The 12,904-nt window shown below is 38.0% G+C and overlaps 1 protein-coding gene across 1 annotated transcript in view; it reads left to right on the top strand.

Annotated features, from left to right (window-relative positions):
- LOC114365738 (uncharacterized) overlaps window positions 1–8,682 on the top strand; it is a 32,307-nt gene extending 23,625 nt beyond the window's left edge. The window contains exons 10-15 of the mRNA XM_028322379.1: window positions 20–294; window positions 469–650; window positions 1,917–2,102; window positions 4,658–4,817; window positions 5,552–5,676; window positions 8,247–8,682. Coding sequence (XP_028178180.1) covers window positions 20–294; window positions 469–650; window positions 1,917–2,102; window positions 4,658–4,817; window positions 5,552–5,676; window positions 8,247–8,537 — 1,219 coding nt within the window. The 3' untranslated portion in view covers window positions 8,538–8,682. The remainder of the gene's footprint in view (window positions 1–19; window positions 295–468; window positions 651–1,916; window positions 2,103–4,657; window positions 4,818–5,551; window positions 5,677–8,246) is intronic.
- Window positions 8,683–12,904: the final 4,222 nt, after the last annotated feature.

Below are 12,904 nucleotides of genomic sequence, written 5' to 3'. Positions count from 1 at the left end.
TTATTATTGTTTTCTGCAGGTTACAAAGCTGTCGATCTCATATTGAGATCTTGGAGGGGTTACATGAATTTGGAGCAAAAGGAGATAGGGGGGATCGGTCTGAACGGGGAGATAGAGCACTGCTTTGGGTGTGCGGACCTTCTGTGAGGGAGGCTCGGGATCCCTCGGGAAGATTTTTACTGCGGCAAGCAGTAACATCAAAGGGAGCAAACTTAACAATCCTGGTTCGGAGAGCAGGCACACAAAGTGCTGATGAAGAGGAATTTGTAGATGGTGCTTTTGCTTTTCATGATGGTGAGTAATCTTACTATGTTTTATGAGTGGTATTAATAGTCATTGACATTTCTTGGAGTAATACGATACAGTAAATAGACTCAAAGACCAATCAGCAATGGGTCCGTGATGCGGATTGTGGTGATATTCTTGGGGCCAAAGCTGCATAGCTTAGCAAAACCCTCTTTTCACCAGAACTCCACGAAGGCACAGTGTCACCAGACGCTACTTGCGCGGCCACGCACTATGGGCTGGCCTCGCCGAAGCACGGTGGCGTCTCCGCGCCATCCCACCACCACATATTCTGGAACATAGAAGAGAGACTGCAGTGTACCCATCGCTTTATCCCTGCTGCTAACCAGAGCGTCACTATCGAGGTACGTCTAATCAGCTAAAATATTTACATTTAGTTTGTTTATATTAATATTTTGATCTATTACATAAAAGGATAAAACAGTATAATAAATAAAATAGAAGCGACTGCAATCACACACTACTTTCAGAGCCATGAACAATTTACTACACGCAACTGAAAATACATTTCCTTCCACATAATGGTTCAAGAGAGATTCAGTGTATCCAGTATGCTTTATACAGATGATTTATTTTTATCTTGCAACTGTGTGATCTAGGGGAACAGTACTCATTCAATTGCTATCCTACTCGTATATTCTAAGTAGGTGATTTATTTAATCCAGCAATTTTATGTTTGTCTCCAACAAGCTATAACTTTAAACATCCAAGAATAAAAATAACTGAATAAAATATACAAAGATAGCATATTCTTCAATGGTACAGAGTGCAGTAAACACAACCGATCCGATACGAAAACAAAGCAAACGAAACAAACTTGGTGTTTACTTTAAACTTCTGAAGTGCAATAACAATGATTATAAAAGTCGGTGAATTTGTATTCCGGCAGAACTTTCACTCCCTCGAGACAGTCATAAATTTTACGCTCTATTTATCATTCTGAATATCTGATTGACCCAGATACGATTCACATTGTTGGAGATTGATGAATCAGTATTACATAGGTAGTACTATAAATTTATTTAGCTGTAATAATGTCCAAGATTTCCCGGGTTCATTCGGCGATTGTTAAAATGTATGCTTACCTTTCAATTCGCCGAACAAAAATGCTATTTGCAGTCAGTTTTGTATTGAGGAAGGCGGAATGAAAATGCCTTGGGTCGCGGTGTTTGCGGTTCCCTTATTGTTTCTTGTTACCTGGTTCCAATATTTGCCAATGTTAATAAAACTGACCGAGTGGGTTTTGTTGTGGCATCTGTATTTTTTGCACAGGAAAACGTAATTCTATCCCCTGAAATGTTACATTTTTTCGTTTCTTTTTGGTACCTGAAATCTGACCTAATAGTTTCATCATTTGATTGATAAAAAAGATGTCCTGAACAAAATATTTCCTCAACAACCGGTCCACCTCTCCCCGCATGCAGTCCAGACTTAGTAGCTGGGACACAACTCGTAGAACTTATGGCCGTTGGGGCAGAAAAGTTATCGCCTCTCACTCCGTGAACCGACAATCTTGTTAAGGTTAAAAGACAAGCGGCTTAATGAGGGCAGCGCAGGACCGGTCTTTGTGGAATGAATTTCTTGATTTTATTTTTCTTGTTTTCGAATAGATTCAGCGGTTAGACCGCATGTGGAGCGCGGAGCTCACAGGCACGGTCGGCGCCGCGGGCTGCCGGACGGCTTGCGGCGACGCGGGCTGCGAGTGCCGGGCGAACACTCCGCTTCACTATCACGATCATATCGCGCTGGTGGCTGGCGACGGCACTCACTTATCGTGCCTCTGCGGCGACTTCCAGGTAAATTCGTATCTAGACTTAATAGATCCTTCTAGATACAGCTATTTGGCAGCGATAAAGGACTCCCCTTTAGAGGGGAGTCCTTTATCAATTACCTTTTTTAATGGTAGTACCTAGTACCACGATCACATCACTCTGTAGGTGCAGGCAACACTCGTTTATTTCTTTAACTTTCAGGTAAAGTAGTTAGGTAATCTTTTGAGCATAATACTTAGATGTAAACTGTCCGTAAAATAAAGTTAATCAAGAACAATATGATATTCATAAAGCAATTTTGTAACTGTTATTTTCAGAGTTATTTATTTTGTGAAACGGCAAGGCAATCATTTAATGCCGTCTTCTCATAAATAAAACAGTACAGTAATTTAGATTGTTGTTACATCGAGATAGGTACCCGCCCGTATTGTTAGCATTTATTCGTGCAAAAATACAGACGTTCAAATTGATAATAATTCACACACGAAGCTGAATGCAGAGTCGGCGTTCGGTGATTGAAATCTACGTCACACGTACGAAACATCAAAGCAGTGAATAAATGCGCACCGAATTGAAAAAAATTGCAACGTGAAAATTAATATTTATGGAATCCAATCAATTACGAGAAATTTTGTTTTTATCCCGCAAATAACGTTAAACCGCAATCAATCCACCAATTTGTTGGCAATCAGTCAATCTTTTTATTTTACGTTTTTCCTCGACCAGCTTAGTCGGTACAAATTTTGTTTATCGTCGTAATTGAGGAAACATTGTTTATAAATGCTAAATGCTTAGAGATTAGAAAAAAAAAGGAAATCCTTTCCAAATGTATGTATCATAATAAGTGTACAAGTACTTATGGGAGATTATGTACCTACCTGTCTACAAAATTCAATTCAAATTATTATACTCAGCAGCTAAAGCGTGAAAACATAACCATAATTATTTTTGCATTTATAATAGGTGTTAGTAGATTACAAAACAAAGTTTAGAAAAGAGCGTAACAAATAAATTAATCGTGTTACGGAGGCCTTGACTGTGCTAACACATCCGAGGGATGGCAACCCTTCGCTTCGCCAGCCTATGCTCCGGTTTGTGCGATCCGCATAATTAAGTAAGAGGGTTACTATTAAGTATGTAACAGCAATAAACCGACGAAAGGCCACCCAACCGTATGGGGACTTCTAAAAGCAAATATGCCCCTAAATAATTTACACATGTTGTTAGTAGCCTCTCTCGTTCTAAATTTAACTTTGTTATTATCAATGTCCTAAATATAATAACAAAACACCCATAATAATTCAATTGCTTTGTTTATCCAAAGTTGCCTAAACTCTCAATCGAATTTAAGTCTCTCATCGAACGTCGATTAACTAATTGGTCCGCTTTGTCAGTGTACGAATATCTCAACCGTACCAACTCATCAAAAGTGTAATAAGGAAAAATGCGTGAGCCGTATAAGTTCGCAGTTATGTAAAATACGCGGCCAGAGCCGAGGTAAGAGAAACTTTTCTTTTTCCATTTTCATGATTACGCCTAGTGTGTGCGAGTCGAGAAAGTTTGCGGGCTCCGTTACAGATACAGGGTCGAGTGCTCGCTCGTAGCTTTTATTATCTAGCTATGCGGAACGGGCGCGTAATTTAATTATTAACAGTGCTTTACCCCTATCATGAGTTTGACGGCGGCGGCGCTAAATTGTTACGAGGAGGCATTGTTGCAAAATGAACTCGGGCAATATCGGGCGGCGCGGCGTCCATTGGTACTCGTAAACGCGCGACCGTGGCGTGTCATCCGTCCTCCCCCGCTATTAGCGGCCGCCGGCCACCCGGGGCGACAGCCCGAGACTCGCCTCTGAAAATTCAATTACTTAGTAGCCGACTACGTATGCGTGCTGCGTACGCGGCTGCACGCCAAATTTGTCAATACTCCACACACGTAATGCCGGTGCTAACTAAACCTCGATATACGCCGCCATTATTCGCAACCTCCGTCACGTAAAACCACCCGACATCTCTGACGAAGTGATGAGAAATACCAAAGATAAATTATTTTAAAAGGGTGAAACATCTCGCATTTCCAAAAATACTTATCCCTCGGAGGATCAGTCGGAAACTTGGACTGGATTTAATTTTTTCATCAACCGTTCTTACAGTTTAATTATAAAGTTAGAATTCTCTGTCCCTTTGCAGGGGATTTAAAAAGAACCGTTATTAAATTGGGATATTTATATCAAAACTTTGACATTAATTCTATTATGAATGAAAGGGCTGTAAATTTTCATAATGTATAATTGAGATAGAAGAGAAAGGGAATAGGGTAGAGGACACCCTACTAAATTGACGTACTTTTTATAAGCTGTCAAGGCGTGACTCTCCGATGCTTTTGAATGGCAATGGGGACATAGGACGTCAACAAGTCGCGAACTCAATTTATTGAATAAAAATTATACTTTACAACCAATTAAGTGAAGACTTCTTCGATTTTCAGGGTTGTGTATTGGTTTTTTAAAGAAGTTGTGTCTTACAATAATTATTGGTTGGTGTCGAACACTTAATGATATAATTGGGTATGTTTGTTAGGCGGCCTGGCTGCCGGTGGTCGTACGCAGCTGGACGAGCGTGCGGCTGGAGTACTCAGTGGCGCACTACACGTACGCCAGCCGCGGGTTCGATTACGCGGCCGCGTACAGTTTCAACGACGACGCCATGTGCGGTCAGCGCACATACACCACTCACTCAGGTAAATACGTATACTGTCTATGAACATAGTTTGTAGTTGCGTCTCTTCTGGTCCTTTCCTCTACTTTATATTCAGATTTTTATTTACCCCCTTTTAGGTGACCTGGTCACCACTACCTACCCACATTAAATCATCTCACTTAACACCAGGTGCGATTGCGGTCAAATACCTGCCTTGTCTAGCATAAAAAAAAATCTACAAATTGCTGTCACAGACTTCTTTCTTCAATGCCCACCGGCCTCTTGACACAAATAGCCTTCTTGATACTTCCCACGCGTCCTACGCACGCATCCCCAATACACACCTGTACATAATTTTATCACCACATCTACACGAAAACAGGGCCCCGAATAATTCGATGAAGATGTCTCTCGGATGGGACGGATAATCGGCAATATACCTCGAACGGGCCCTATAGACTTCCAATCGCATAAAGCGAAAACAAACAGTTCAATTTGACATTCGGCTCGCGTCTCGGGCGTTTGGTAAAACGCGTCGGATATTGTTCTTGGTGGCGCGAGGCGTCCGAGAAAATTACGTGCCACGACCCAGTTTCACGCCGCCTGGGGTAGCACTGGATCGAAAAAAAACCTTGAACAAGGTCGTAAAGTTCCAATTACAGCGTTGCCATTGCGGCGACTCGTGTCTGCCTTTTCATTCCATTATTGCTCACGTAGATGTTTCTGTCGCGTTTTAAATTTCTTATTTCCACTAGGAGCATTTATTTCTCGCAGGTGAAATATCGTCGCGGAACGTGTCGGTGACGGGCAGCCTCAACGAGTTCTTCTATCAGCAGTGCACGTGGGTCCTGGACTCGAACGTTGAAAGGCAGCTCTTCATTGATATTTCCTCGGAACAAGTAAGCCTATTAGCAGACAAAATTGTTTCAAATACATATTAGGTAGAAGCTTATTCAATTACTAAATCAAATTCGTCGAAATGAATAATATTATTATAAATTATTAATCAATTTGTACGAATGTATTGGGTCCTTTACACACTGCGACTTATTTATTGCAGCGCTTTCGTACCGGTTCATCAGTGATACAGACGCGATTAGCTTAGATTTTATTTAATGGGCAATCACAGAATAATGAATTACTAATGTTATTTATATTTCATAACTTCTTGTTGTTATTCTGAATGAAAGAAAGAAACTGCATTAAGCAGAGATTCAAACGTGTGTTTTATTGATTTGCGGGGTTGAATCGCTACAGGCGCTTGTTGGCATCTCATAATTGCTAAAGTCTTGATGCAAATGTGACAAACGCGCCTCTGTATTCTGGCAAAGAATCGTACTGTGTAACGGGACTTAGGTCAAAGCTCGAAGTCGTAACCATTAATTTTGTTCAAATTTTTGGGAAATTCCTTTACCTATAATTATGATTTGAATGTGTAAAATAAAACCGACTCCAAAAAACCTACACTAAAACGTAGAAAAATAATTACTAATTACCTACTTATTTATTAGGACGAATTATTAATATTTATGTAGGTATACCATGATTGATACTTCTGGAGTCGGTGCAGGCAAACTTTACATGTTTCATAATCTTGGCACCGACTCCAGAAGTATCAATCATGGTATACCTACATAAATATTAATAATTCGTCCTAATAAATAAGATGATTAATTAATAATAATTTGATAGTCAATCAACTTACGTTTACAATAATATTAATCGTATACTCAACTTGTACTCAAAATCGTGATAACGTGTAAAATAATATCGATTGTCTATGTTATTAACTACTGTTCCTTTTCGTTTCCTAATTTGTTAAGAATGTATTGTATAATATTTTGCCATAGTTTTTTTATAGGCTTGAAATTTATTGAAATCCAATTTAGTAACCCTGTGGTACAAATTATCAAACCGGTTGGCTAAATTGGACCGAAGCTCTGAACTCGTACTTTGTTGATTTGTGCTAATATACAACAATCATGTTAATTAATACTTATGAAATAGTAAGTTGAATAATGTATCTTTTATTATGTACCATGGATATTAGCAAAAACAAAAGAAAACGATGTGTAAAATGGGATTGAAAAAAAGTGGTCCAAATTAGCGGACTCTCCCTTATGTGGAAAAATATCTTAGGGGAGACCGACGAGAGTTGTGACAGAGGAGAACAATAACATTGTCGATGTTTTGCAACTTATTAACTATCAGCGAGCTCGCAACAGCGCGTATTTGTTAGCTCGAGACTTGAACCAAAAAACACGCATTATTATGTTACGAGCACGCTAGTAGGTATTTAAAAGTTCCAAAGATCGACAATGTCACAACTCTCCGACGGTTACGAGTGAAAAGGGCTCTTGTATCTGCACAGCTGTCATCAGATGTTTACTGCCTTAAAGTCTAAAAAATGTAACTGCTTGTAGCACAAATACTCGTTTACAGAACTTCTGTGTCCAGAGCAGTCACTGTCGAAGTGATATTTTAGGTGAATAATACTGAGCAATCTGAAATATTGTCAATCATTAATTTTCCAGACGAATACTTTTGTACTTGTAACATTGTGCTTAGACTTATTTGTATAATAAATTAAGTCTCAGAAACAGAAAATAGGAACCATTTTCCACGAAGAGACAAAACACTAAAATATCACAGGCACACAAAGAATCCTTATTCAGCGTTAAACAAAGAGCTCTCGGCTTTACTTACCTAATGGCCGTGTAACGAAAAAACCTTCCCATCGTTACTTAGTTGGCAGTTTTTTTTACTCCTGCTCCAGTACTAATCATATTTCGCAGCAAGAGAACCTCCATCGAACGTGTGACGTTCGTATAGGTGAACACGGTAGCAAAGCATGAAAAGGAGTCAAAGAAATTCTACGTGCGAGCTTTTAGCACGGCCTTAACAAGAAAGGGAAACACTTTTCAGATCTTCCATTTGATAAATTATTTATGAATGGTCCCTAGCTTTAATACACTGGCTGACGTGCCAAATACGTAAGCGCATGCTTGTATACACGCACCTCTGGGTGGAAAGATCTTTTTCTTTGTGCATATTAGAGGAACCCATAAGAGGGTACGTGGTGTGTTTCCCAAATGATATCCACTCGTAAGTATTGAGTAACGATGTGTGAAATCGTCTTTTATCGGTAGATTTGGAGTCCGAGAAATCGCTCCGTCCGGTAAAGAGAGCATTACAATAGGAGGATATAACAGTTTTTACCTACTAGCATAAGATAAGGGTATATTTTTACAGTGAAAACTTGTTTTCAACAAACGTTATACAGGTTGATTCTTTAAAAAGGCACAAATTAGGTGTTTTAGTTCTATGTTTCGTACGAGACAAATATCGAAGAATTTACTTTTTTGAATACACTGTTAAAAGTTAGTAATTTCCCTTAATTTTCCTCTTCGATCCCATAATATGGGAAATTGTTGTTGACGAATAAAGTCAAGTCAATTCTCTTCATCAGTGGCCTGTGCACATAATGAAGTCCTACATTATTCTATTTCTTTTCTTTTATAGGTTAGTAGCTCTGTCAAGACAACAGCCCCTATACAGGATACGCTGGCGGTCGCAGGTAGTCCGCTCCGGGACTCGGCTGGGACCTCCCACGCCCGCGCCCATGCCGGCTTCTGCAGGCTCTGCCAGCCTGACAAGACACAGCCTCGCTATCTTCATCTTTGTCTCATTGCTCATCGCTCTCCAAAAACACACACTCGTGTACAGTGACGTCATGTGCAAAACAATAAGTGCTCGATAATCGTGTGTAAAACAAAAGCTGTAAAGTGTAAAAAGTGTAAACAGTGTATTCGACAATCACTCTTCAGTCGCCAGTTATTCAATTTGACGGTATATTGATGACTGCGAGTGCAAAACTGACAATGGCGACTGGAAGTTCAAATTCCGACTCTGGAAATAAAACGACATTATAACGACTCTGGTGATTGTGCGGACTAACAGTTTTTGTACGTCGACTCTGTTGTGTTTTTGTATCGTGCACATTTTGTACAGTAATTTAGGGTTGTGTAAACCGTCGGAAATGTAAATAGTGATAATTGTGCGCCTTTGTTAGACTAGTCGATTTACTAGTTTATTGTGTAGCGAATAGATAGACTTGAAGCACTGACGATGTAGATAAATTATGTAACCGTGTCGCATCGCGACGACGCGTCGTCATCCATTTGTTAATTTAATTTACTGCTGTAAAATGTATGTCAAGTTTGTAAAATTTTCATTATAGTTAATTATTAAATCAGTTAATGCTAAAAGCTACGAAATGCTTATTAATTACTATGAAATTATAATTTTAATTGCTACCGTCACAAAATAAGATTGTAATTATTCCGCTCATAAAAACTAAATCACTTCAATAAATATAAAATAATTTTAACATTCTAATTAGGTACCTGTATTTAAATAATACTGCAATGAAAGTCTAGGTATGAGAATATAAAGGCACAATCAATTTTATTGTTATATTTACAACATTACACTGTCAATGATCATATAAACTAAAAATAAGCATTGCTTATCTTACATTACAAGTACCTTTAATAGATATACATTACAAGTACCTTTATGTACCTTCTTCTGAAATTGTAAGCAATTGAACTTGGTGTAAGTGGTTTGTGCTCCGCAAAAAAATTGGCCAAAGGTTCACTGTGTCATTTACTCGTATAATAACTCTCTTTCACATAAATTTCCCTGCCAAAACGAAACGCATGCAGGGAACAAAAGAAAGCACAAGATACTGTAATTTTTTTGTTTTTTTGTAAAAAAAAATTACGTGCTTCAAAGGAGCTTTAAAGCTATATTATCATGGGAACATTGACTTTTGGGCGAGCAAAGCCGCAGTTAGCGTAAAATATTTATTTCAGCATGTGTGAATGAAATTATTGAGTTTTCTGTATTCTGAAACTATTTCAATGTGTTTAAATTCAGATTTTAGGACTGCACAAAGGGTATTTGTTAGCAAACTACATAGTTGAAATGTACACGGAAATGTTTGACATTATTGTACAGATTAAACAGAGAAAACTGGATTTCAAATCCACAGTCAAAGTTCTGTTTGGAGTAAGCATCTATAAAAATACGAGTATACTTTGTAACTTTTAAAGCGAATAACAATTTAAATACTGTCACTTGCTGGCTTTTATTGTGCCACTTTTATAAAATATTTATTAATATTATTGCATTTTTACGAAGAATTACATTGTAATATCGATCGTGTAAAATTGTGGCTTTATAATTTTGCTATGTAAATTTTAAGTAAGTTTAACTACTGTAAATGGCTAAAACGTCACTAAATTAGTCACATAACATAGATAGTAGATGTAAATAGAGTTCACGGCTATTAATTTACTATTGAAATGTTGATTTTATTAGTTAGACGATTCCTTGGGATATTCGAAATAATGTTTGTTACACCGAAATAGATAAACTGAACGCGATGTGTGTATATCATTTACATTTCACCCCTAAAGCTGCGAGTACACTAGACATGCTATAAATTTTTGAGGTCAAAGTGACTTGAATTCCTACAATAAAAGCTAAAATTTGTATGTTTTATCATTAGAAAAAACCTACCAAAAAAATTTAGTAGTATTGTAGCCAAAGCCTCACATAATATAAGTTCACCCTTATCTACGTAGTGAGGATACGTACCTAACACGTCCCTCAGTTAAAACGAAGTGATGCAAAGCTGCGGTCTTACTTGCTTACGCTAGAATTTCGCGTCTGCATTTATTCCAAACCACATTCAGCAGTCGCGCTCGTTTGTTATTCTAGAACCAAAGATAGCTAATACTAATATTAAATTTGCGGAAATAGGTAACTCTGTTACGGTTGAAATAAACCTGGGAAAACAGTAGCAAATCTATGTCACAAATAAAATAGGTAAATATAGTATTTTTCTAATGAAATATTACATATTTTTGGTCATATGACGCGGACTTTAAATATTTTTGCAATGAGGGTTTTCGCGATTGGAAAATCCGCCAGATGGCAATACGTAGACGCGAGGTCCAAATGCTGCACGATTGGTTATTTTTGACATGACATTGACAGATATACATATATGTCAAAATCCACCAATCACGCAGCATTTGGACCTCGCGTCTACGTATTGCCATCTGGCGGATTTTTCGATTGCGAAAACCCCCATTGATCGATAATCATGTTGTCAAAGCCGCAGGCAAAAAGCCAATAAGTACCTATATGATTTTATTCCTTAACATAATTTATGATCAAACTTAGAAACTTTAAAATAAGAAACGAGGAAATCAGATATTGAAATCGAAAATGTTAACTACCTCCGAGTTGGGAATCTACTAACGAGTACTAAAGCTAATAAAATCATGGGAGCAAATACAGGAAGCTCTATCAGTTGATCGTGGGTCGTTTGGAAGTTGGGAACGAGTGCCTTTCTTCCGAGTTCCGTACCTTTGAGGTTTCAGACGGAAACTTATTTTCAGGGAGGTCCCGAACTGAGTGCTTTCCCTCTGTTCACCGGCAACTATTAAAGTGTTTGGTGTGCAGCTGAATGGTGGTGAGTACCTAACGTTTAAACTACCTCGCACTTAATGCGGTTTCTTAAGCGTACTTAGGCTGATTGCTTTGCAAGTTATATGTAGGTTATTGAGATGGTGTGAGAAATAGTCGTTGGATAATTTGAAGGGATACTGATTACATATTGCATAGAAAATAGTAGTACCTACCTGTACAGGTGGTTAGCTAACCGGAACATTACATCAAGGGTGAGAGAAAATGTATTGCAAAAATGAAACGGTTAGAACTTAAATCCTTGGTGGTAATATATCAATAGATATCAATGCTGTGGAAAAGGGAAATGTTCCCTTACCTTATTGATTTTACAGTTTTAGAATTCGTTATTTCAGCTATTACGCGAGTTTCCGTGACTGAAAGTCCAGTCTATAGCAATCAGAGTATGCATTTTAATGCAAAATAGCACCTCATTACAACTACTTACATAAAATATTATTACTACGTTCTATTAAAGTGTAAGTAACCAGCTTGGGCCCTTTTCATCGTGCCTAACAATTTTTCTTGCTCAGTTTTCCATAGCAAAAAATATTACTGTATAAACTCGGACGCCTATTAAAACAGTGGTTGTACCAAAAAGTATATAAAAACTAAACTTCGCCGAACAATGTTCTCAGTCATCAGTCGACTTTCAATTCGGTACAGCAAATTCGTCGGCAACTTTGACGCTTTTGATTCGTCCGGAGCGGCGGCACTTCGAAACTTGCGTCTGAAAAAGGCTGTTGGCTCACTTCGAGGAAGAAGTTCCTCGCATCAACCGACGTCTTTGTGCCCCACTCAAAGGCAACGCAATTTAAACTACATGCGGGCACGGCAAATATTCATTCCGTTAGCTCAACTCTTTCACTTATTTTTAAGGCTCCATCCCGAGGATTCCCCGACGACTTAACGTAATCATTAGTAAAATTCGAGAACTTTTTCGGGACAGTTTGCAGTTCGTTAAAACTCTGTAATTGGGTTTTGTAACAGCGCATGTAGGCATCGCTTATCCTCGCCGCCGCGCGTGATTCGCTTACGTTTTTGATTGTAGTAACGCTTTTAAAAATATGAAAGTACCTAGATACCTAAACAAACAGTATCCTTCTATCTAAAAGCACGTTTTAACCAGTTTGAATTTTAATATGAACAAACAAAACCTAAATTCATACTTTCATGCCACTTAGGAAGTAAAATTACATTCGTAATTAACCGTAAACGATTGAATATTAAATAACATGTACTCGACAAATTCAATTTACGAAGTGTAATAAATAAAATAGTTTTGACCATTTCAAGTAAAAAAATACGTTACCTTCACTGGAAATTATAAGTTTCAATTAAAAATGGACTAAATGGTTTTAAGGCTTACCTGTGGCTTGTACAAATAACGACTAGGCCAAGACTTTTTAGCATAAGTTTCATCAATCATTTTCTAAGATTAATTCAACAAATAGGTACTTTTAAACTTCTAATTACCTTAAAAATGTTTTGTACATTTATCACCACTATTTGTCGTTCTAAACTGACATCTCTCGACCATTTTGCCTTTTGTACAGCTGTAATATATCCCAAACAAATTGAAGATTA

This window comes from Ostrinia furnacalis, unplaced genomic scaffold (assembly GCF_004193835.3).
Source record: "Ostrinia furnacalis isolate ACB-3 unplaced genomic scaffold, ASM419383v2 OfSCF7642, whole genome shotgun sequence".
In the NCBI taxonomy this organism is placed as follows: Eukaryota; Metazoa; Arthropoda; class Insecta; order Lepidoptera; family Crambidae; genus Ostrinia; species Ostrinia furnacalis.
Note: the sequence above shows the minus strand (reverse complement) of the source record. Positions and strands in the feature narration are given on the sequence as shown.